The sequence below is a fragment of the Saimiri boliviensis genome, chromosome 12, assembly GCF_048565385.1.
Source record: "Saimiri boliviensis isolate mSaiBol1 chromosome 12, mSaiBol1.pri, whole genome shotgun sequence".
Lineage (NCBI taxonomy): Eukaryota > Metazoa > Chordata > Mammalia > Primates > Cebidae > Saimiri > Saimiri boliviensis.
The window spans coordinates 104,797,401-104,824,345 of record NC_133460.1 but is presented as its reverse complement, the minus strand read 5'-3'; the positions used below and the strand labels follow the sequence as shown (position 1 = coordinate 104,824,345).

The 26,945-nt window shown below is 44.2% G+C and overlaps 1 protein-coding gene across 4 annotated transcripts in view; it reads right to left on the bottom strand.

Annotated features, from left to right (window-relative positions):
* Nucleotides 1-26,945, bottom strand: part of PLPP4 (phospholipid phosphatase 4) — a 126,420-nt gene that overhangs the window by 77,539 nt on the left and 21,936 nt on the right. For 2 of the 4 annotated variants that reach the window (XM_074382974.1, XM_003922143.4), the window contains exon 2: nucleotides 2,413-2,521. In XM_074382974.1, the coding sequence (XP_074239075.1) occupies nucleotides 2,413-2,521 (109 nt within the window). Of the gene's footprint in view, nucleotides 1-2,412; nucleotides 2,522-26,945 lie in introns of those variants that run through there. The other 2 variants (XM_074382970.1, XM_074382971.1) reach the window with 1 other exon arrangement.

Genomic DNA, 26,945 nt, shown 5'->3' with positions numbered 1-26,945 from the left:
CTAGAGGCATTAATTATCCAATTAAAAAAAAACTAAATCAATACCAGCTGCCTTTAAAACACACCTTGAAAGTTAGAAAGTTTGCCTTTAGATTAAAACATTCCAACCAAAATTAAAGGAGACCCCAGGATTTTGTTTATGAAGTAAATTTAAAAATTTGAGCTTTCAAAGAAAATCGAGCCATTTTCTTTATCAGTGAAAATGGATGTCCTATTATCATTTCTTCTACTAGCATCTGAATTTTTGTTTTGTTTTGGTTTTTGATGAAGTCTCGCTCTGTTGCCCAGGCTGGAGTGCAGTGGCGTGATCTCAGCTCACTGCAACCTCTGCCTCCCAGGTCCAAGCAATTCTCGTGTCTCAGCCTCCTGAGTAGCTGGGATTACAGGCATGTGCCACCACGCCCAGCTAATTTTTGTGTTTTCAGTAGAGATGGGGTTTCGCCATGTTGGCCAGGATGGTCTCGATTTCTTGACCTCATGATCCTCCCACCTCAGCCTCCCAAAGTGCTGGGATTATAGGCATGAGCCACTGCACCTGGCCAACATCTGAAGGTTTTAAAGGATCAAAAGTATATACATAATGCCTTATGATAAATTCTTAAAACCCAGGAAAACAAATCTTATTTATGGGGTGAAAAAATATTTTTCATCTTTGTATAGTATTATAAATTTATCTACTGCTTTCCTTGTATTATGGAATTGTACTAAATCATGTGACTAAATGAATGAAATTCATCAACTACTATCAATGAAATAAAAGCTTGAACTTATTTAATTAGGAGAATAGAGGGTATGAATCAGTATGTGTGGCTGAATATCCTTCTGTTCTCTGAGAACCCCAGCACTGAATAAGCTCTCTACTGCCTAATTTCTACCACCGCCAGCATGCAAATTGCTCCATCCTACTTGTATCCGTAGCCAGAATATTTGTGGCATTTGTATCTAGACTTCAAAACAATCCATTGTTCATAAATCTAGGACACAGCCACAGATTTCTCACAACATCCCATGTGAACATTCATCTCCAAATTGTGTTTTTATAACACATGAAATGTAAAATGTTATGAAAAATAGGAGTAACTGATAAATAGAAGTGTCTCCCTATTAAAGCCATTGAGTAAACTCATTGTACATACACTGATTCCTTTACTTCTAGGATTTATAGAAGATTTGAGTTACAGAAGAAATGAAAAAAGCCTGATTATAGTAGTCATGTGTTAGTAAATCCCAACTCACAACCACCCTAATTTGTCAATTTCCCTAAGATTTATAAAAATCCAGTTTACTTTCCAGCAGAAAAGTAACTATTAAGAAGCAATTAAAATGATACTTTAATGCTCACTGGGCATTAAAGTTATGGGCACTTCCAAGAGTTTGCAAAAGAACAGATACCTCCAATCATCACTAATAAACAAAATTTTCTCTGTAAAAATCAAAGTGATTTCTTTCAAAATACAAAAATGTCCCCTGTGTGTCTATGAAGTTTCTGGAGCAGTTCCCAGACAGGCACGAGACACCATGGCAGGTCAACAGGAATAACATTCAAGCTGCTGGGAGGCTGCCCATGTAAAAGTCACATTATCGTTCCACAACAAAGAGGAGCTTAAATATTTTCTCTGCTCCAGAAAGTTTTGATGGCAATTCTCCAACTCTCCAGGGCTTCATTAGCATCAGCAAGGAGTCCCAGACACTCTGCCCCCAAACTACAGGGGAGCCTCTTGGCTGAGAGCTGAGCTCTAAGAGCTGGCTGCTAGAACCGGGTGCTGTGCTCACTAGCAGTGTGGCATTGGGCAAGTTCCCTCATCTCTCTTGGAATGCAGTTTTGCATCTGTGAAATGTGGACAATAATGACATCTTCCTCACTGGGATGCTGGGTGGAATTAAATGAGACCATCATTTCTTAAGCTCTCAGCCACAAATCCGGCACAGTGGCATTGGGGGTAGGAGAGGCAAAATTAATCCCAATATATCCAACAGCTCTATGGGTGCTTGCCCATTTCTTCTAGGAGAGAGACACAGGGTGGTCTTACTAGTGGCCAAGAACGAATCAGCTAAAACTCAAAAAGAGGTTAGCAGAGCTATCTGGGTACCTTCCTTTGGCAGAATCAAGGCTTATCCTAAAAAGAGAGGGGACAGACAATTCTTGTTACTGGCTTCTAGTCTTCCTTTACTGGGACTCAGCATAGCCCAGACAAGCAAGTCCTTTCTCATTCCACAATATTGGGCAATGACTACTTTTCACATGACCAAGCAGCTCCTATCATGATGTGGAATTGGATTTTAATTTGATGGGCTGCTTACCTCTTTCTCTCAGGCTACCCACTGTCTTCAGGGTTAGAAACGCAATGATGAAAGCCCACTTGTTTCATCTTTGAGAGAGTGGTCAAATAAGGCATGAAATCATGGTACTTACAAACATGAGGCGAGTAGGTATGTTATCTGATTGCACCAAAGGATTTTTATACAGCCAGATCTCTTCTGGCTGGATGACTCTCTGGAACGGATCCAAAAACTCTGTAAAACTGAAACATAAAAAGAAAAGTACATGAAGGCTGAGCATTCTGTTGCTGCAGGAAGTACCCTAGGAGGCGCCGCCTCCCCAACCCCCGACCCCCGCCACTCCCGCCACCTCCTATGCATACTCATGGGGAGGATCCAGCCTGCTGGGGAGAGGGAAATAGACATACCCTGCAGTCAGTTCTCAGCCAGTTCAAAGGCTTGGGAAGGACTGAAAGAATCACTGAGACTCTTCAGACTCTTTCATCACCACCTGCCAGCAAGTACCAATTCCACCCACAAGGGAGTAGCTTTGTATGTACAAAGACTCTAAGGACTTGGGGTTCCAAAGTAAACAGGAAACTGAAGTCACAATGGTGGCTCAGACTGGGGTGAGGCCAGCGCAGCAGCATGGTCTTTTGAGAATAAAACAGGCTTGAGGTAGAACCTAAGTGAGGGAGTAACTGGCTCAGCTGCCCATATGCTGTCTTCACTGGTTGGGCAATGAAAAGCAGTCACTGCCAAGAGAAAAACGCAGCGGAAGAAAGGGGCAGAGACACAGGGGTTTGCTTTTTTAGATCTCGGCCATTAGGGCACCTCCCACCTCTCCAGCCAACCTTTACCTGAGGAACTAAGTTCAGCACCACTCCAGATCACTTGGAGAGGGCAGAAGAAGCCAGATCATTTGGGGCTTTAAGTGCCAGTCTAGAGGATTTTGATTTTGAGCCAAGGAAAGGTTTGGTGAAGAAGCATGGAATGGGAATTCCAATTCAAAATGGCGGCCCTGGCCACGGTGAGGTGGGACTCAGAGGAGAGAACAGAAGGCAAGGTGGGAGGTGCTGGGGTTGTGGCAGCTGTCCCTGCGGGAGAGGCTAGTAGACTGGAAAGGAAGATGACAGCATGGAGAACCTGTGGGCAGGAGTGGCTGAAGCTGATTCCTAGGCTTCTGGTTTGGTCTTCTGGGAAAAGGAGTCCCATGATCCAAGATGAGGGGGGCAGGGGAGCTGGAGAGAAGCTCTGCTTTCTCCTCCTCTAGGAAACCCTCTAGGGTGGCTGGCGGTCTAGGTGTGTCCATAACTTTTCCGGTTTTAGCACTGAAAGGCCTATATCCCAGGAAACTTCTCAGTCTTGAGCAAACCAGAGCAACTGGGTCACCCTAAAGCTGTCCCAGTCTCCAGACAGAACCAGGAGTCCCATAGCCCCGGTTTCTATCCCAAATTTGGGACGTTGTACAAGCATGATCTGTTCACAGCTTCAGCTCCCCTGTGAGGGTGTGAGGGCAGGAGCCACTCCATGACTGTCACCTCAAAGCCCAGTAGCATGGCTGGGCCACCATAGATGCTCAGAGACCACAAAAGTTAATATCCTTTTGGGAATTTGAACAGGTAACACCAAAAGTACTCTCACTTTGATCAGCCTGACTCTCAATTCTATTATGTATCTAAGATACCTAAAATCCACCCATCTTTCATGTCTCTCTCCCTGTCTCTCCTTTCCTCCTTCCCTTCCCCCTTGTCTCCCTGCCTCCTCTGTGAGGTTTTACACCCTAGAAGTCTGTGTATTTATGTAATCTGGAGCCTCGGTAGAAACAGTGGTGTCCATGACTGTTCTCAGCACTGGGTACCCAGTGCCTCTGCCTGGCACACAGACATCACTTGGTAGCTATTTGCCAGATGACTGAACAGACCCCTGCTGTGGCATCATGACAGAATCCAGCCAACCCTTCACCATCCCTGAACCTGGAGCACTTCTACTGCAGAATCCCTATTGCATTCCTTCACTGGGGTGCAAGTTACTTCTACTATCAGCCCTCCAAACCTTCTCTAGAGCAGCATGGAGGAGCACCCTGTATGGGCATCAGGAAACTGCTCTCCACCCCAGCTCTCCAACTGAGCTGCTCCATGCTGTGGAGCAAGCTACTTCCCCTCCCAGGGCCTCTGCAATGGGGAAGGCCAAACTAAATCAGAGACTTCAACTTCAGATGGGTCAGAAGCTTCTGGAAAACACCCAACCACAGACCTGAGACTCCACGTGAACAGGGTATGGTAATGTGGATTTTAAACACTCTTGTAGGTGGCCCTGATGGGCCAGGAGTCCCTAGCATTGAAGTAAACAATACCTAACGGTCCCAAACCCTTGGATCCAAGGACAGGACATTCTGTAATTTAACTTTTCTCACTAACATCTCTTCCACCCACGGCAGGACAGGCTCTCGAGTCAGGCCAGCAGCATTCAAAAGCCCAGCTCTAGCTACGTGACACATGGTGAGTCACCTAACATTTCTATGCCCCAGTTACCTCGTCTCTAAATAGATACATCTTACAGAATTAGAATGAAAGTTAAGTGATGGAATACATATGTAGTGCCTGACAGAAGAGAAACAAAAACTAGAATCGTATTACTATTATCATTTTACTCTAGCCTATACCTACATATTTTTACTAGACAGTTTTCAAGCTTTGTTTGATTTTGTGACAACCTACTTCCTGCCCCAAGTGTTTTTAAGACATGAAATAAATTGAAATAAAATAAATTGTGTTTGAAGGATGCTTTTAAAATATGTAGCATACCTATGATAACTAAAACTTCAGAATACTCCAGTTTCTGTAGCTATATAACAAATTACTCCTAAGCATTTTATTTTGTTCGTGAATTCATGGGTCAGGAAATTGAGAGGGGCTCATTATCTAGGCAGTCCCCACTTAGAATCTCTCATGTGGGCACAGTCAATGGCTGCCCACTGACCAGGCTGTCAGCTGGAATCTCGGCAGGAGCTGGAACCCCTGTTGCTGTTTTTCTTATAACAGGACACAGTCTCTCCCCCCTTACCTCAACTTCCTATTCGGGGGGAGGGGGAATCAGTGATACTGGACATGGCCAGGCTGTGTTGTGGATTTGAGCTGCATTTGGCTATAAAACAACGTTGCTGGGAAAAGTGTGGGGGAGAGGACCTCTTCCCACACACACCTTGAAACAGATTCCAATTAGTCAATGATCTTGTTTGTAAGAAACAGATTCTGTTGGTTGAGTGCATAAAGAGAAAAGTGGGATGGCCTTCAGATGATCCAGTTTAGCTAGCATTGCTAACCAACTGTTGCAGGCTCTGAAAATAGAAGATCTTGAACCCTCACCCCACCCCCCGCAAAAAGAAAAACGCTTCTTCTCTAGCACTGCAGTCTGGGAGTGGTCAGAATTATTCATAGCTACTGGCTTCCCCCACAGCAGGTATCCCAGAGAACAAGGCAGAAGCTCCGTAACTTTTACCAGCCTAGTCCCAGAAGTCGTGTAGTGTCATCTCCAGTTAGAAGTCAGTTCTAAGGTCAGTCTAGATTCACGGGAGGGAAAATGACTCCACCCATTGACTGGGGTATGGCAAGTTCTTACTAGAAAAGCAGGTGGATGAGGGATATGGCTGCAGCCACCTCTGAAATACACTCTGCCACCCACAGGGATGGACACTATGATGGCCACACAGCCCCCACTCTGTGAGACCCCAGAATCTTGACTCCTATGTTTTCTCGCACAGACGGCCACAGGGCAGGGGGACCAGGCACACCACAGAGCACCTTTCTTTCTCATCTTGTTTGTCTTACAGGTTTTAATATCCTCGTAGCAATTTTTCTAAAGCCTGGTGGAACCAGCCTTTTGCACAGTCCCTCACCGCACCCTGAGTAGCTGCAGCCAGAACACATCTATCAAGCAAATTATATCCTCTGGGAGCAGCAGTACTAAGAAAGATCGATGTCCCTTCAGTCATGCTCCAGCCACTGATGTTTGCCTCAAAGAATGCAGGCAGTGGAGCTAATACACAGAGGACCAGGGTCTTAATAAAGCTTAAGAATCTTAACAGGGACAGAGGTGGGCACACAGGGGAATGCAAAGTCCTGGAGGCATTAAAGGTGTTCACTCTCAAGAGAGAACATGCCTGGGCCTGGAAACATCCTTCTACAAGCTCTTAGGAAGTGGGTTGGAATCTAAGAAACAGGAACCCTGCTTCTAGGGAAGGGGTGAAGGGATGGTCTCCAGCAATGCATTGGGTCAGCGGTTTCCAACTTTAATGTGTCCAGGGATCACTTGAAAGTCTTGTGACTGCAGATTCAGAGAGAGCAGGCTCAGAAGAGACAAGAGAGCTAGCATTTCCAGCAAGCTTCCCAGGGGTGCCTCCCTGCCAATCTGTAGATCAAACCTTGAGTCACAAGAGGCCAGGACAGCAGCATCATGTGGGATCCGGTTAAAAATGCAGAATCTCCAGCCCCACCCCAGCCCTAGTGGATCAGAGTCTGCATTTAACATGATCCCCAGAAAATCTTCTCCAGGACTGTGGTGGGAGGTGGGTCAAGTCCATATACTACATTGGTGCAAAAGTAATTGGGGTTTTTGCCATGCTTTAAAAAAAAAAAGTGGTAAAAACCACAATTACTTTTGCACCAACCCAATACAATCTAATCTAAATCCATCTCACAAAGCCGTAAAAATCATCTCAAGCACCACGTGTGTCATCAGGGGAGAAAAATACAGAAAACAAAAATGAAAACCCCAAGGCACAGCAACCTGAAGCCATTCAGTGTGGAGGAAAATCACCCTGCCAGCCTTAGCCACGGCATATTCCTGGCCAGTGCAATGACTGACGTCCTGGAGTTTTTCGAGAAAAGACTAAAGGAGTTGCAGCAACTCTTTGACCACCAGAAGGTGGGTAAAACCATTTAGTTTACTTTCATTTCCAATAAATACAGAACGGCTAAAAATACTTTAACATCCAGAAGGCTCTGACAGGCAATGATGCAGAGCTCCTTTGCGGATGGGGGTCAGGCCTATTGTTCTCACTGTGAAGGCCTTTCCCCATCTCTGCAAAGCCTTCATTAAGAATAGAAGAGCTTTTGGGAGGCCAAGGCAGGTGGATCACATGAAGCAAAGAGTTCAAGACCAGCCTGGCCAACACGGAGAAACCCCGTCTCTACTAAAAACACAAAAATTAGCTGAGTGTGGTGGTGTGTGCCTGTAATTCCAGCTACTTAAAAGGCTGAGACATAAGAACTGCTTAAACCTGGGAGGAGGAGGTTACAATGAGCCAAGATTGTGCCACTGCACTCTAGCCTGGGTGACAGAGTGAGACTCCATCTAAGAAAAACAAAAAGAATAGAAGAGCTGGTGTGTGTCTATGTACATAACTCGGGGCCCCCTGTACTCAAATCATGTGGATAATTACACTAGTTATCCATTGCATCTCACAATTTGTTTAAGGGTAGAGTAACACTCCTAAAACTTCATCAGGTTTAATGACCAAAAATAAACAGCCCTACATGAGTAGGAGGCATGGAATTCTAAGAGATTACAAGGTATCATTTATGAATCATTTCAAAGGAAAAGTGCTATTTAATGAGACTGTAGAGGTATGAATACAATATTTTCTTCATTGTTATCAGTAAATTCTGATTCAGCAGCAGCGCCATTCTAACCTCAAAATCATGGACCTCCCTCATTACAAGCATTCAGGAATTGTCAACTATTGTCAACATTATTTCGCTTAATAGGGATTCAAACTAAAAATAAAATGTCTAGACTCTGCAGGTCAAATGTTACTACATTGTAAAGCAAAGTTACTACTAAAGTAAACATATTATTTTTTAAAAATTTATTTTATTGCATTTTAGGTTTGGGAGTACATGTGAAGAACATACAAGATTGTTGCACAGGTAAACACGTGGCAGTGTGATTTGCTGCCTTTCTCCCCATCACCCATATCTGGCATTTCTCCCCATCCTCTCTCTCCCCAACTCCCCACCCCCCGCTGTCCCTCCCCTGTTTCCCCTCAACAGACCCCAGTGTGTAGTGCTCCCCTCCCTGTGTCCATGTGTTCTCATTGTTCAACACCCGCCTATGAGTGAGAACATGCGGTGTTTGATTTTCTGCTCTTGTGTCAGTTTGCTGAGAATGATGGTTTCCAGATTCATCCATGTCCCTACAAAGGACATGAACTCATTGTTTTTGATGGCTGCATAATATTCCATGGTGTATATGTGCCATATTTTCCCTGTCCAGTCTATCATCGCTGGGCATTTGGGTTGGTTCCAGGTCTTTGCTATTGTAAACAGTGCTGCAATGAACAGTCATGTGCACGTGTCCTTATAGTAGAACGATTTATAATCCTTTGAATATATGCCCAGTAATGGAATTGCTGAGTCAAATGGAATTTCTATTTCTAGGTCCTTGAGGAATCACCACACTGTCTTCCACAATGGTTGAACTAATTTACACTCCCACCAACAGTGTAAAAGTGTTCCTATTTCTCCACATCCTCTCCAGCATCTCAGTCAGGTAAATTGTTGTTGGATTTTAATACAAGACATACTTCTATTTCTTTGCTGTTTGAATTAGACAATTATTTTAATCTATTTGTATCTTAATTTCTCCTGGGCAAAGTAGAAGCAGTTTTATATATTTTCTCCTTAATTTTCTCATGATATAGTTTGAAGAATTTAGAACACATTCACTCAGCACCGTAAGACAGGGCAAGAAAAAAAAGTTCATGATGAAAATTCAAAGATGTAATCCTAACTTTATGTCAAGCAATTTTCTCTTTAATTTTTACATTGTTCATTTGTGATTCAGGTATTTAAATCTTCCCTAGGCAAGGTTTTTAATTACATACACATATACACAAAATGTACCCACTCACACCACACATATAAACACACACAGCACCTGAAATTAAGTGAGTGGAAGGCATGCAAAAGGATGCAATTATTTAAGATACAGGGAGAAGCCACTAAAATTAACCCAATAGAAAAGAGGTAAAGGAGGATCTGATATTGACTAAGAATGAAAAGCAGGAAGAAAACTAATGTCGGAGTGATCTGAAAGCAAAATATAACAGAAAACCATACACCCATACACCCTTTCCCTTTAGGCAAACCGTGGCTGCCATGGCTCTTTCACTGCTAAATCACAAAAGCACCACTGACTACCTTTTTTTGGTCACCTGAGTCTTCACCTACAAGCAGCAGATGCAATTCTTGAGGCACACGTGGCACCACTGGCAGCTCTCCAGGCCTTTAACCAGCTTGGCATCAAATTAGAATATGATTCTGCCTCTAAAAAGATCCCCAGACTAGGGCTAGATGGGCAGCATCTAGACTCATGACAGATAAAAACTATACTCACATATGCTCGTGTACACACACACACACACACACACACACACACGCACACATATTCTCTCTTTCTCTCTCTTTTTCCTCCTCTCCTCTCTCACTCCCATGCTCTTGTTGGTGAATTCTGTTTCTGTAGCTCAATATGACTTAAGGACTCCAGGATATATATCTGGTTACACAGAAAGGGCACGGGAGGGGACAGAGAGGGGACTATCATCTTTGTCAAATTTTTCTTCATTCAACAAATATTTACTGAGTGTCCATGATGTAACAAGTACTGTCCTATAACACTGGTGAATACAAATATGGCCTCAACTCTTATGGAGATGACAGGTTGTTTAATCTGGTCACAATAGATTGTGGAATTGGGTGTTGAGGTTTTTGCTTGTATGCATCAGAACACATGAGCTTGCCACTCCACTCTGCTTTAAGATGTCTAGATTGGAGTACCCCAGTAGTTGGACCCATGAAATAGCCTCCCACCCAGAGCCACCCGTGAGGACGCTGGTTCTCTAGGGATGTTCCAGGGTATGTATCTATCACACTCCACATGCTAAATGTGGTAACAGGTGCAGCTCAAAGTTGGGAATCCAAAGGAATGGTTGATCTTGACATCACACCAGCAGAAACAACAAGTCCATGACCAAGGGACAGTGATGCCACTGTCCCCTGGGGCCTCTTCTAATTCAAAGTCAAGTTCCTAAAGCCCGAGAGGATCCCTATAAGCTTCTGGAAGATTTCATGGATTAGCCAATGCCCTTAGTCCACATGCCTGGACAACAGGCCTTTTTCAGGATAGGTTAAGACTCCAGGGGGCTTTAAAGTCAAGTACTAGATGACAGACCTGACTGTCCTTTTTCTCAACTATAAATAACACAAGATTATACTGAAATATAAACTCAATCAGAACATTAGACTTAGTCCAAATCCCTGCTTTGGTGTTTGCTGGCTGGGTGGCTTGTAAAAAGTCATGCAACCTCTCTGAGGCTTCATCTCTTTCTCCTGTCCTCTAGGATGCTGCCATACCTTCCAAGGCCATTGTGAATATTCTGTTCAGTAAGTAATAAGTCAGGGTCCAGCATAGCACCTGGGGCACTGAAAGCCTCCATAAATGGTGGCTGTTTCTCTTACAAACGTGAATATGTGGGTCTGAGAAGGCTACCCCACCTTCTTTAAGCCCCGACTGAGAGTGGTGAGGTTGTGTGCTGGGGAAAGAGAACAGGTAGAAGAGTGGCAACAAAACTCCTCATCATTTTGCTCAATCTATGAGCAAACAATGGCCCACAAGGTCACTTTCAACCCTTGAGATCTGAAGAAAAAAAAAAAAAACACTTGGAGACACATGATAAACAAACAAACAAACAATCGTTTTCCAGGTGAGAGCTGAGAGGAAAACATGTTTCCTCATTGCACTATTGATTTTTTCTCCCTAGTCAGCCTCTCTTGCTCAACAGGGAAAAGCTCTTACAAACAGGCATTGGGGCTGGGCACGGTGGCTCATACCTGTAATCCCAGCACTTTGGGAGGCTGAGGCAGGTGGATCATGAGGTCAAGAGATCGAGACCATCCTGACTAATATGGTGAAACCTCACTGCTATCAAAAATACAAAAAATTAACCAGGCATGGTGGCAGTTGCCTGTAGTCCCAGCTACTCAGGAGGCTGAGGCAGGAGGCAGAGGTTGCAGTGAGCCAAGATCGCACCACTGCACTCCACCCTGTGGGATAGAGCGAGACTCCATCTCAAAGCAAAAGAAAACAAAACAAAAACAGGCATTGTATGTGGTTGGCAGAATAGGCAGGCCACTCCACTCTTGGCAGGAAGGAGGTGTACCAGATTACTTATTAGTCTTGGGAACAAGAGGTGGGTGTAGTTATCAAGAGAACATGTTGATGGATTATCTCTGTGAGGCTGTGGGCCAGCAAACTGCCCTCAGACAGGTCTTTATTCTGAATTGAAGTAGTTGGCCATCCCCCAAAACGAAAGTAACAATCAGAATAATAATCATAGTTACGATATTGCAGGCATCTTGTGCCAAGCCCTTCATTGCTGCTTTCCAACAGGACTTCATTTCATCCTCATAAGAACCCTGTGAGGCAGGAGTTGCCATTATTCCTATTTAGAAATGTCAGCACTGAAGCTACAAGAGGTCAGATATCTTGCGTAAGTCTACATGGCACAGTGTGCACTCCTCCTCCATACAGGCACTGGACTTTTAAGGAAGTCAGGCAACACACCCATACTTACAAACACACACACACACACACACACACACACACACACACACACCACAACATATACATGCTTTCCCCACCAGCTCAATGGCATCTGCAATTATTTTAATGAGACACAGGATTTTCCTCAATTAGAGATAAAGAGATGTGACCTTACTCGGGAAATCCAACACGTCGCTCTCCAGTCTCACTCAGTGTGGATGACAAATCAGATTCTTGCAGAGAGCCGCTTGATGTTTGTTGGAAATAAGCAAAAGAAAGAATGTGCAGGGAAGGAGGTGGAAAAAGAAATGAAGACCCCATGAAATTGCTCCCACTAACTCTCTTGTACCTGTCATCCAAAGAGGGGCTTCCTTTGCAGCAGCTGACTTAATCAAATAGTCCACCCCTCACCTGGATAAGGAAGAGTTACATGCGGAGACCAGTCTTCGACCAGACCAGGAACAGCTCCTGGAACTACTGCTCCCTCTTGGGGATGGTTCTTCTTGGTCTGTGATAAGCCTCCCAACAGATGGAAAGACTGAGGCTTAGCAAGCATATATGCCCACCCGAAGCAAAGCCGGGATTCTTGTCCCCATGCTCTCACTCTAAATCTCATGCCCTCTTCAACTGTGGGGGCATAGACTGTGCAGGCAGCTCTCCTGGGATGGATTTTTATTCTTTCCTTACTGGCCACATGGCCTTGGGCAAGGTGCTTCACCTCTCAGGCCTCAGTTGCCTCATCTCTGCAGTGATGCTGATAATAGAACCTACCTCAGAGGTATAAGGATTAAATGAACTAATTCATATGAAGTGCTTATGAGGATGGGTACACACAGTGAATGAATGATAAGGGTGTTAAATTCGAGCAGTGTAAAGCCTAACATTGAGGCCCAATGTTATGTCTTGTTTTGACATCTGAAACCAAAATGGCTTCAAATGCCCTCACCACAAGTTTCCCTCCCTACTCTGCTTTCACGAATAAGGTCCTACGGCCAAACAACCTCTCTTATTGAGGTGACCAGGCAGAGTTTCTGCTTATCCCTGAGTAGTGAGTCTCAGTTTCCTGCTAGCTTGTAGAATTATCCAATAAGTCAATTCCATCATCCTGCTATTACCAGAGACCACTCTACCCTCCTGATACTACAAAGCCTGCCTCCCATAGTCCTTGGCTGTTCACTCTGTTCCTTGTGTCCCTGCATGGTGGGCAATGTATTCCTCCCCTGGGCTGTGAGTATATGTGAGGAACGAGCTGCCATCAATCTCAACTGCCCAGTGTCGAGTGTCATGTATGACCATCCTCATAACCCTAGGGCAGGAATCCCTCCCTCGACAACAGGGTGTGTAGGAGACAATTAGACAATTAAAACAGGTACTCTACTGCTGTACCTTCCTAAACACACTGGGGTGGGATGGGTGGGGATGGGTGAGTGAACGATGTGGAAATGTGTGGGCCAAGCCTGGAGATGTCCTCCATCCAGCCAGCTCTCAGGGCATGGAAGGCAGAGGGACTGGCAGAAAGAGCACCAGAACAGGCCGTGCAGGTGAAGCAAAGCTCCCAATGCAAAGCCTCTGCCTACTCATGCCCACTCTTCTTCAGCTTTTAGAAACATGACCCTAACTTGCATTCTTTACCTATGGCCCCTGACACTGGAACCACAGACCCTTTCTTCTGTGCCCTCAACACAAGGAGGCAGGAAGGCCATGGCATTCCACTGAGGATTCTTCCCAAACATGTATACTGTGGACCTCATCAAGCCTTTAGACCCAACAGGGGAAGAGGAACAAGTCAAACGCCCTCGATGAACAATTAGGTGAAGCCAGAAATAAAGCTAGAATAAAGCTAAATGTTCCAGATTATAAGAGCCTGAAGAGACAAAACAACTAAAAATGAAACATATGTGCTCTGACTAGATCTGGGGTCAAAACAATCAAAAGCTATCAAAAAGAAACACTGGGGATGATTGGGGAAAATGTGGGACTAGAGAATGAATTAGATATTAAGTAATAGGAAGCATATTAATTTTCTTCAGTGCAGTAATGACATGGATATATAGAAGAATGCCTTCTTTATAGGAGAAGCAGCTGAAACATTTATGGGGGCTTAGGATTCTCACGTATCAGTAAGTTACTTTCAGGTAGTTCAGAAAAAAACATATATATAAACATAGGAGAAGCAGCTGAAACATTTAGGGGGGCTTAGGATTCTCATATATCAGTAAGTTACTTTCAGGTAGTTCAGAAAAATGTATGCATGAACACATAAACAGAGATATCAAACCAATATGATTACATGTTAACAATTGCTAAATCTATGTAGAGTATATAAGGAATCATTCTGCTCTTTCAACCTTTCTAAATATTTGGAATTCTTCAAGATAAAATGTCGGCATAGAAAGGTCCAGAAGCAGGACTTCAAAAGTGGAGAAATAGCAAGGAAGATAGTGTTTCTCTGAAAGTACAACGCTGGCAGCCAGAGCCGTGGAGTTGAAAACCCTGCATCCTCCATCCAGCCAGCTCTCAGGGCATGGAAGGCAGAGGGACTGTGCTGTGACTTGGGCAAGGTATATGTCTCCATGAGCCCTCTTCTATAAATGGAAATAACAGTGCCACTATCTCAGGGGCTGTGGGGAGGAATAAACAGTGATGTAATGCAGAATGGACATAAAAAACCAGGCTGCTCTGTGCTGTATATACCTTCTCTTCCTGCAGGAGTTATCTTCAGCAGCAACAGGATATTCAAAACCACTTCTGCCTCATAATAAAAATAGCAAAACACATTCAAACATGCCTGCTACGGGCATGGTGTAAATGTAAGCATATTTTGCAGAAACACAATGTTCAGAAACCACATGCCTCACCCCAGAAGTCCAAATGTTTACTGTAACTATTTTCAAACATTTCTAAGGGGGTGCCTTTCCTTGGAGAGTAAACAACAGAAGACTGAAAATGTTTTCATTGTCTGAACACAAACAGAAAATCCTGGTCTAAATAAACCTGGGCTGCAGAGGCTGACAGAGCAGGATCCAGTGAAGGCCTCATAACCTCAGTCAAGCAGTTAAATTGCCCTGCTCATCTGTAAAATGGGCAGAGCACACTGCTGGGAGGTGGTGAAGATCTGAAAAAATTTTCAAGTGCTTCACAAGAGGCCCTCAGCAATTGGCATTAATCGTACTAATTACTAAAAAATTCTAAATGAAAAATGAATTATTTCTAAAAACTTGTACACCAAATATGTGTGGACCTTATTGGATCCTCATTGAAAGAAATCATTGTTAATTTCATCAGCTATTACAATAGTAATGGGAGATCACTTGGGTTTTCTTTGTTTGCTTGTATGTTTATCATTGGGTTTTGTTGTCATTCTTATAGATTAAAATTCCACATCGAAGTATTTACAGACATGATGTCATATCTGGGATTTGCTTTAAAAGACTTCACCAAAATAGGGGAGAGAGAAGCAGATAAAACAAAAGTGCTGATAATTGGTGGAGGGTGTTTAAAATTTTTCACATCAAAAAGTTCTGTAAAACAACTTTGCCTATTGGCCATTGAGATGCTACAAAATTAGGTGTTTTATCAACTAAGGCAACAGCCTATCATTGGGAAATATTTAGCTCCAAGTAGATTTCAGTGAAGACAATGGGAAGAGCAGTGAGAAAAATCTGAAAGTAAAAGGGAGGGCAGGATAAGAAATCTCAGAAACAGAAGGAAAGAGAAACTCGAAAGACATTGGGTTCATCACAGAAATGAGTCCCCTTCAAAACCCTGAGGTTAAAAGTACTGGCGAGCCTGGGGCACGGAGGAGCCCTCTCCCTGGCTCAGATGTGGCCCTAAATGCCTCCAAAATCAGTTGCTTAATAACTTCAAGTGATGAGGTACTGGTGAAATTGAGCATCACAGTGGCAGGTGACTTGGAGCAGAACCAGCCCAGTAAGCTTGTGACCCAGGGAAACCTGCAGAACCCACCTCCCACTGGCTTCTCAGGCATCACAGAGCCCAGATCCACCTTAGCATAAGCCAGATAACCTCAACAAGTAGGGCCAGCAGCCCAGAGACCTCCAAAACTCAGCTCCTCTCTTGGCCAAATACATTTCTCAACGGGAAATGATGTTTGGTGCATGGACCATTTGGCTGTACCTGAGCCACCGGCAAAAAAAGCAAAAGCAGAAAGACACACTGAGCAAAAGAAAGACTTGGGGAAAGTATATTCCTTACTAGGAAATTTCAGTCTCCAAGTAATCTTTAACTCTAAAATTTCTAGCAAAATGTCCATTTCAAGATTAAATAGGAGTGTTTAGGAATTTAGCCAGAGACTAAAGAACTCTGGGACAGTCTATGTATACCCTGCACCAGGACACAGCAAGACCATAGGGCATAACCCTGAGCTCTAGGACAGGAAAGAATGCTACTCAACACTCAGGGGAAAACAGTAAAAATTAGAACTTAGTTTGAAGGTGCTTTTGAGCTGCCATTTTCATTGAAACACAACATACAGAGAACACGTGTTCCTAAATAGGGGTCTGTGAGGTGTCTTTGAGATTTTCCATCCTTCAATCTCATCTGAATTCCCCTGGCTCCAGTGAGCAGCAGCACAGGTGGCATCAGGCCTTTCTACTCCCTTGAGATCTCACCCGAGTCCTTGGCAAAAATCAGCACAATCCTGACCTGATACCCCTGACCATTTCTCTATGACCTACTGTTCCCCCATGGAAACACAACACTGTGTTCTAGAACGATCTGGCAGGTGAGAGGAATCAGATGTGTAAGATGAAACAGTCACAAATACAGCCCATGATGAGAGGAGAGGCTGAGGGTAGGCACCTAGGACAGAGCTGCAAATATATGAGCATTCGATGAGGCTCTGGAATGCAGCTTCTCGTACCATGTCCACCTGCTCAGTGGCTGAGCTCTGAAGAACTCGGGAGCTTCCTTCCACCCTGAGGAATGGAATGGGCTGTGGTTTTTAAGCAGATAAGGAGCCCTCATTTTTGTCTCAAAAGTTTTTGCTCACGGTAGATATCAAAAGATGTTTTCATGGCCACCTGTACTGCAAACTCTAAACTTCTCAATTCAAAGTCAAATGGAGGCATCTTACCCACATGACCTGTAGACCTGGTCTTGACTTTGGACAGCTGGAGATATCCCCAAGGTGGTGTCTCTGTCCCCACCAGTGGCCACCACCTGAATCAAGGACCAGAAATGGCTGCCTGTTTGATACAACTGGGTTCTACAATTGAGGTTGAGTGGTTCACTTTTAACTCTTTCTGAAGAGGATAGGAAATAACCAGTCATCATTTCTGCTGCAAAGATTCAGCGGCCCCAGGCAAAATGCAAGGGTCACAGCAGAACACCAGCTCCACAAGAGCAGCAGCCATTCTTGTCTGCTTGGGATCTGAGCTGTATCCACAGCACTTACAATAGTGCCTGGCATGCAGTAGGTGCTCAATAAATATTTGTTGAATCAATGACTGAACAAATAAATCCATGTCAGCTGTCCCAATAAAAACCCAAGCCTCTGCCACATGGAGTCTTTCATCGGAAGCTGGCAGCTGGCAGCCTGAACTGATTGCAGCCTGCTGCATGTCTGGTTTGAGCTGCTCCATATTAAAAAAATTTTTTTTTAAATGTAACTCATGGCCAATATTTTAAAAACAGGAGCTCTTACATTAAAATCTGAATTTCTGGCTTCTGATGAAGCATTTGATTTGGCAAACTTGAGTCTGCATCTCCCTGTGGCAGCACTCAGTCCAAAAAACTAAGCAGCAGCTGCCCACTTGGACAAGGCAAATGCTCACCACAAAATCTTCCCCATACAGACTGCCACACCTATGTGTTTGTGGCCCACTGCTACCCCAGTTGTGCAGTGACACTGTGCTCATACCACCTCTCATGACTGCCCAGACTGGCTGCTAGCTGGTCTGGGAGTGGCAGGTATTTGACAGTCACAAGGACCCCTTGGTCCCACTCTCTGAAGCCTGCTCACCTGTGAACAAATGCATGTCTATTCTCGGGGAGCCTGACCTTTGCTGGGTACTCATTCACCAAGTGGGTCATTAAGACTAAGAGGTCCACAGCATTTGTGTGGTCAAACTGTCCCTGTATACCACCAATATCACCACCAATTCTCCAATGAAATGTCAACTTGCAGACCTTGCATTCTTCATCATCTGTCCCAACTGATGGAATCCTATCAGCCCTGTTGCACTCACTGAGATTCAGGTTTGATGCATCACAGACTGCCTAAACTGCTCCTTATTCATGCAGTAAATGAGATGTCATCTTCAGAAGCACTTAGAGGAAGAAAGGAGGTAGGGAGGGAGGGAAGGATCAGCTGATCATTTACTGAGTGCTTCCTACCTGCCAGGAAGCTGCTGGACACTTCTTACATCTTATCTCAATCCTTACAAGGGAAAATTAGGTACCGTTATCTCCATTTTCCAAAGAAGGAAACTGAGTCTCAAAGAAGCTTCTTGCTCTGCCCAAAGTCATTCAGCTAACAAGCATTGAAACTGGAACTTAAACTTCTAACCATAATCCTGGGCTATTTCCACTACAACTATTTTTGAAAATGTGGGGCAAGAGCACACTGAGGTGGGGGTGGAGCAATGGGTGGGCTGAAGACAACAGCTTGACTCCATGTGTGGTAGGAGGACCCGGAGCCTGCCCAAGTAGTATGGAATAAAAGCTGGGGCTAGTTAGCAGCATGTTGGACTAGAAAGCAAGAGAGCTAACTAGCAAGGACTTGACCACTGATTACTTTATAACTGTAGAAGACTTTGTAGAAGCCTCTTGCCCTTCAATGTCTTTGTTGATGAAATAGAAATTCATCCACCTACTTATTCTTTCATGCATTTGCAGTATGGCAAGATAGCTAAGTGAAAAGCACAAATTCTGAAATATGCTTCCTAGCGTTTGACCTTGGCCAAATCACTTCGCTTCTGTGTGCCTCAGTTTCCCCATCTGTAAAAGGCTTACTATAAATGCAATGACTGTCACTACTAAGCAGGTTTAATTAATAGCTTTCACTCATCATTCATTCATTCACTCATTCATTCATTCACTCACTCATTCATTCAGCATGTATTGACATTCCCTCCACAAGGTAGAACTGTTTTAATGCTTCGGATAAGACAATAAATGTGGAAATGCTTTGTAAACCACTCAAGGGGGGCTGGCATTGACTCTGGGCTCCTGGCACTGCCCTTCTGTTCCATGATCACTCTACCTGCTCATTCTTTTTCCCAAGCTCCTCTTCCCTCCATCCAGGCCCTTCCTGAATAATGTCACCCCACAAGGCCATCTTGGGACATGGTCCTTCTCCAGACGGCACCACATCTGCTCCCAGGGAGCCTCTACTTCTGGATTCGTTTCTCATCATGGTCTCCATCTCTTAATTCCCCTGCCCTCTCCTGTCTTGGATTTCCAGGTGCCTCTGAGTTGAGAGCTTTGGGTTTCCTGCTGGTATGGGAAACAGTCAAGGCCCAGGTGAGAAGCAGCCACCAACTCTGGGAGCCAGGACATTCACATTCTATTCTTGGCTTAGCTGCTAAAGCAATCTGAGTGAATCATTTACAGTTCTCTCTCTGTTCCTCATTTTTCTCATTAAGGAACTGAACTGGATGACTTTAGAGTTTTCTTTCTGTCCAAATGCTAAGAATCTCCCCTCCTAAACAATGTAGAAACCAACAGTTTCAGCACCCCTTCTATATTCCAGGTGCTGAATTATATACTTAACATACATTATTTCATTCACACTTACCATGACCCTATAAGATTATCTTGCCTATTAAAAAGAAAAACTGGTTTAAAGTATCAAACTGGTTTATCAAGTATAACTGATAAAAAGAAGCTAATAAATAATAAGCTGAGAAATAAATCAAATGTTGCTTCTCTGCCTTAAATGATTTCCCAAAGTCCTTTAACTTGTGATTTTGTAAGTAGCACCAACATGTCTTGAAATGAATCAGTTCTCTGTGTAACTAGCAACGTTACCAATCAGAACAATCTCATTGTAAAATACCAAAGGTTCATCTAAACCACTACATTCCACATCCACAGAAGAGTTGCCCTCCTACCCGGATGTGTAATAGCTTTGTTTAAAAGCATAGCAATAAAACTCCCTGTTCTCACCAAAATACAGAAATCCAAAGCAGAAGAGTTACTCTCACCATTCTCAATCTGTTGGCAGATCTGCTAGATTTAAAAGGGAGACTTCTCCAGAATCTGCAGTTGTGATTGTAAGGTCTTAATTAGCTTTTGAGATTTTGCACAGCACTATAAGTGTGGATAACAAGTTTGGGAAAGACTGTAATCAAGTTAGTTCAGTTTATCCACTATCATCTGCCCCATCTTTCTTCTTGTTATCTCATTCTGCCATTACTTGCATGGAAATTTTTTTCTGTAATGGAGATAGTGAAGAAGACAGCAGACCCCTTCTGAATCCCACAATAAGCAAGGGCTCATTTCTGTCCATACACCTGGGACTCCTGCAGAAGGCAGCTTCGATGGGCTGACTTAAGGTGGGCAAGGTAGGTAAGAGGTAAATGCCCAGGGAGCCTCCACTCCAAGGCTAACAAGCTCGTCACACCATGCATTCACTTGGAATCTCACTGCTATCATTCCCCAAGAGAGGACTGTACCTGTCTGGTCAAGAAGTAAACACCACTGACCACCACCACAATACATTCCAAAGGAAGCCAATAAGCAATGGCAAAAACGTCTGTCGATGTTCCTTACTGGCTCTGACACATGAAATATTCTCCTCCCTATATCGGTAGTAATTTAAAACAATGTAATATATAACACCTGACATTTATGTGTCACACACATTTCTGGGCACTTTCAATGTATTCCATGTCTTTTCAACCTCACAACCACTAAGAATGATGTACTAGCATTAAGCCCATTTTAGCCCATTTTACAGTTGGTCAAACTGAGGCTCTCAGGGCCCACACAGTATTAGCACAGCCAAACTTCAGATCCACACCTGAGTGACTCCAAAGCCCATGTTCATACTAGCTGATTGGTATTGCCTCATCAAGGGGACAGTGGACATGGAGGGGGAGGCAGAGCAAGTCCATGTCTCCCATCAAAAGCTGATCTTTCAAAGGAGCATTTGAGGAGAAAAAATAAAACTTAAATGGGAGGAAAGCCACTCACAGATGGAGGCTGATGAGGCTGCTCTGATTTAAGACTGTTGGCAGCACTAGTAAGACTGATGGTAGGCGTGAGACATCCACAGAAGCAGGCCCTGGCCTCAACCCGGCCACCAAGTGCTGCATCGCAGAACTGTGAGGTTGGCATCTGGGTTTTTAAACCTCTGTTTCTCCATTTATAAGATGAGAGGGCTGTTTGGCTGGTTTTCAAACAGCATCCTTCACTGAATTTTAGGGTCTGGGAGCTTCTAACTTGAGAGCAGAGCAGAGCAGAGCAGAGCATCAGGCAGCAGTGGCTGTTCCCAGCTGCTTACTAGGCTCCATCATTGATCTTTTAAAAACATCGCTGTCCCTGCCTCACCCTAGACCAACTAACGTGAATCTCAGGGCAGCCAGGGCGGGGCTTATAAGGAGAGACAGGCAGGTAGCAAGTCAGGAGGTGAACGGTTCACATCACTACATTCTTTTTGCTTTTCTTGTTCTTTTCTTTTTGATGTTTGTCTTTACCTCATTTATTTCCCTGCTGAATGAATCAATAATGGTCCTTTTGTAAAAATATGACAAAAGTTTCACAGTATCCAGCATCAAAATCCATGTGAATGTTTTGAGTTCCACTTCTGAACCCTTTACTTAACAGAGATTCCCCTTCTGAAGGAGGTACCATTTGGTGTGAGCTAAGCCAGCAGGCAGTGTTCTCTCTGTCTGCACAATTTTCCCTCATTTTAGGCTGGCCTGGGCTGTAAATAGGTCCATAGGCCTTGAAGGTCACTCCTAGTGGGCCACATCAAGATTGGGGTTTGGATATGGAAAAGAGAGGCAAAGGGGCCTCTTCCACTTCTAACGCAGGTCCAAAGAGTTTAGCAATTGTTTGTTGAGCCTGAAGCCCCTGCCTGCAGGGAGCTTGCAGTCTAGGGTGAAGGCACAGGTTTAGAAACAGATGGTGTAAGTTTCCTGTTACTGCTGTAACAAATGACTACAAACATAGTGGCTTTAAATAATACAAGTTCTGGAAGTCAAAAGTCTGATGTAGATTTCCCTGGGCTAAAGTCAAAATGCCAGCAAGGATGCATTCTTTTCCAGAAGCTCTAGAAGAGAATCTATTTCCTTGCCTTTTCCAGCATCTAGAGGCTGCCCTCATTCCTTGCTTTGTGGCCCCTTCATCTTCAAAGCCTGCAGTGTGCCAAGTCCTGTACATACTGCATCTCTCTGACCCCCTCTTCTGCCTCTTCTTTTCCATGTTTAAGGACTCATTTGATTACACTGGGCCCAGCAGGTAATCCAGAATAATCTTTCCATTTCAAGGTCATCTGACTAGAACCTTAATTATATCTGTAACCTTAATTTCCTTGGCCATGTATTCTAATTCTGACCTGCATAAAGACTCTTTCAGAGATCTTACAGATGAAAATGAAATCTGCAGAAACCCACCCCATGCCACTTGGCAGGGGCACTACACAGAGTGTGGTGAAGGAGCAGGGCAAAGTCCCCAGGCTGGATTGAGCATGGAAAATAGGAGAGTGATTGGGGTGAGAAGAGAGGGAGTAGGGGTCTACACCAGCCCAGCACAATGGAAGGTGCAAGGACTCTGGAGCCATGTGGATCAGGGTTAGAATCATGGCTCTGCCACTTGAAGGTGGGATCCTAGAAATATCACTTGTCCACCCTGAGTCTCAGTTGGGACCATGGTCTCTGCCTCCAAGGGTTGAACAGTGAGGACTTGAGGACGTGCATAAGCCAGCCAGGCATAAGCCCTGGAATCTACTGTCCAATCAATCAATGCTGCTATTGTCCTTGTTACTCTCTCACTTTATTCCAGCCACACTGTCCTCCCTGGGGTTCCTTAAACTTGCCACACATGCTTCAATGTCAGGAATTTTTATTTGCTCTTCCCTCTATCTGGAGTGCTCTTCCCCAGACACCTGCACGGTTTGCTCCTCACTTCCTTCAGGTATCTGATTAAATAGCATCTTATCAGCCATATTTACTATTACATTTCTGTATAATACAGCAACACCTACCCAAACTAGCTATTCCTGTTCTCCACACCCTTAATTTTTTTTATTGTTCATCACCATCCAACACACAGTATTTCCACTTGTGTATTTATTTACAGTCTTCCTTGCCAGATTAGAATATAAGCTCCATGAAGGCAAGAACTTTTATCTGTTTTGTTCACTGCTCTATAACTAGGGTCTAGAATTCTGCCTAGTGTCTAACAGGCGTTTAAATAAATTTTTTTAGTGAATCGATGGTCTCTCTTTATAATTTTAAAGAGAAGAAAACTCACATACACTTCCTGGAAAACCAAGCATAGGCAGAACGGCCAAGGATGGAGAAGCCAGCAGACTGGCAGGGCAGTCTGAGGCCAGGAAAGTTTGACAATTTGATTCTCTTTCCTCTGGTTTGATATCTCACTACTAGACAGGGAAAGCTTTGTCAGTTACATACACTGTGGAAATTATAAGTCAACTGATTTTTGTATAGTTCAGCTTAACTGGATAACAGATTTCTAACCACCTTGACTACAAGCATACAGCTGAGAACCTCAAAGCAGATGGGAATACTCACCATCTTTTGACAGTTGGGATCATGTGTCAAGTGCTGTACAGAACTTGAGACGAATTCTGCACCTTACAGCTGAGGTTCAGAGGGGTTAAGTGGTTGAACTGTGGTCACAAAGCCAGTAAGTGGCAGCAGGAACTGTGAGGTTCTCCAGTCACTACACACTGCCAGAGCTCACCAGAGACTAACTGTGTGTTAACAAGGCAGACAAGGTTGGCTGTTTGCTGTCTCTAGGGTGGCAGGAGCTTTTCAGAGTGAAGCATATACTGAGGCAGTCAAGGGTCAGCTGCCAACCCACAAACATTAACAGAGGAGCCAGAAGAGGACTCTATGAGACAGACACCAAGTCTATAGCTACTAACAAAAAAAAGTCCACACTCATCAGATGCTGAAGTGTTACCGTATTAGTCTGCTTTCACACATCTGATAAAGACATACTCAAGGCTGGGCAATTTACAAAAGAAAGAGGTTTAATGGGCCTACAGTTCCATGTGGCTCGGGAGACCTCATAATCATAGCAGGAGGCAAGGAGGAACAAATTATGTGCATGGATGGCAGCAGGCAAAGAGAGAGGTTGTGCAGGGAAACTTTCCCTTATAAGACCATCAGCTCTCATGAGACTTAACTCACTATCATGAGAAGAGCATGAGGAAGATCTGCCCCCATGATTTAATTACCTCCCACTGAGTCCCTCCCACAACACATGGGAATTCAAGATAACATTTGAGTGGGAACACAGCCAAACCATGTCATTCTGCCCCTGGCCCCTCCCAAATCTCAGGTTCTCACATTTCAAAACCAATCATACATTTCCAACAGTCCCCCAAACTCTTAACTCATTTCAGCATCAACTCAAAAGTTTCAAAATTCATCTGAGACAAGGCAAGTTCCTTCCACCTATGAGCCCATAAAATCAAAAGTAATTTAGTTACTTCCTAGATGCAATGGGGGTAGAGGTGTTGGGCAAATACAGCCATTCCAAAGGGGAGGAATTGGCCAAAACAGACCCCAGACAAGTCCAAAAATCAAGAGGGCAGTCATATCTTAAAGCTCCAAAATGATCTCCCTTGATTCCATGTCTAACATCCAGGTCACGCTGATGTAAGAAGTGGATTCCCATGGTCTTGGGAAGCTCTGCCCCTGTGGCTCTGCAGGGTACAGCCTCCCTCCAGGCTGCTTTCATGGGCTGGCACTGAGTGTCTGTGGCTTTTCTAGGTGCATGGTGCAAGCTGTCAGTGGATCTACCATTCTGGGTTCTGAAGGATGGTGGCCCCCTTCTCACAGCTCCACTAGGTGGTGCCCCAGTAGGGACTCTGTGTGGGGGCTCCGACTCCACATTTCCCTCTGTACTGTCCAGGCAGAAGTTCTCCATGAAGCTCCCACTTCTGCAGCAAACTTCTGCCTGGATATCCAGGTGTTTCCATACATCCTCTGAAATCTAAGCAGAGCTTCCCAAACCCCAATTCTTAACTTTGGTGCACTGGCAGGCTCAACATCATGTGAAAGCTGCCAAGGCTTGGGGCTTGCACCCTCTGAAGTCACGGCCCAAGCTCTGTGTTGGTCTTTCTCAGCTATGGCTTAAGCAACTGGAATGCAGGGCACCAAGTCCCTAGGCTGTACACAGCATAGGGACCCTGGGCCCAGCTCATGAAACCATTTTTTCTGCCTAGGCCTCTAGGCCTCTGATGGGAGGGGCTGCCATGAAGACCTCTGACATTTCCTGGAGATATTTTCCCTATTATCTTGGGGAACAAGGGAACATTAACATTTGGCTCCTTGTTACTTATGCAAATTTTGGCTGCCAGCTTGAATTTATTCTCAGAAAATGGGATTTTTCTTTTCAATTGCATTGTCAGGCTGCAAATTTTCCAAACTTTCATGCTCTGCTTCCCTTATAAAACTGAATGCCTTTAACAGCACCCAAGTCACCTCTTGAATGTTTTGCTGCTTAGGAATTTCTTCCACCATGTACCCTAAATCATCTCCTTCAAGTTCAAAGTTCCATAAATCTCAAGGGCACGGGAAAAATGCTGCCAGTCTCTTTGCTAAAACATAACAAGAATCCTGTTTGGTCCAGTTCCCAACAACTTTCTCATTCCCATCTAACACCACCTCAGTCTGAATTTTATTGTCAATATCATTATCTGCATTTTGGCCAAAGCCATTCAACGAGTTTCTAGGGAGTTCCAAACTTTCCCATATTTTCCTGTCTTCTTTTGAGCCCTCCAAACTGTTCCAACCTCTGCCCATTACCCAGTTACAAAGTTGCTTCCACATTTTCAGTTGTCTTTTCAGTAGCACCCCACTCTACTGGTACCAATTTACTGTATTAATCTGTTTTCACTCTGCTGACAAAGACATACCCAAGACTGGGCAATTTATAAAAGAAGGAGGTCTAATGAGCTTACAGTTCCACATGTCTGAGAAGGCCTCACAATCATGGTATAAGGCAAGGAGGAGCAAGTCACATTTTACATGGATGGCAGCTGGCAAAGAGAGCTTGTGCAGGGAAACTCCCCTTATAAAACCATCAGATCTCATGAGATTTATTCACTATTATGAGAAGAGCACAAGAAAGACCTGGCCCCATGATTCAATTACCTCCCACCAGGTTTATCCCACAACACGTTGGAATTCAAGACAAGATTTGGGTGTGGACACAAACAAACTGTATCAGTTGCTAAACTGCAACATAGTAGAAGCTTAGCATAAGATACTCTCAGAGTGGGATCAAGCTTCAGTTATCAGCTCCTTACTGGCAGGAAACTTTGATCACAGTGTTTGTTTCCTTATATGTCCCATCAAGGTCACAGAGCACCAAACCTTGCAGGGAAGCTGTAAGGACCCAGTTGTATAAAGCACCTGGGGCCCAGGGAGCTTCCAGGAAGAGTTAGCTGTTAATGATCCCATCATCATTCTCTTTCAACTCCACTTCCAATTTAAAAATCCTCTCCACAATTCAAAATTTGCAGTGAATGAACAACTCCTAACAAGCAGTCCATAGATAGTTACAGCTATAAGGGTTTTAAAGCCTTTCCATTCTAGGAACTGAGCCATCCCTTCTCCCGAATGTCCTTTGTTCTGCCCTGAAACCCCTCAAAATAGTCCGCGCCCTCCATCCTTGACCGCCTGGACATGGTACAGTCCTCACCATGTCCTTTCGTGTTCTGGTTAGGCATCTGCACTTTCACCATGTGCTTTTCATAGCACAAGGGCTAGAAAGCTTCCACTCCTGAATGGCCCATAGGGGTACAAGATCCAACAGTGTGGGGCCTAGACTCCACCCCACACTCCAGGAATGTATGCCACCACCCAAAGTGTCCACTGGCATCTGTGTCAATCACTGTTTCACAGCTCGGGGTAGAGT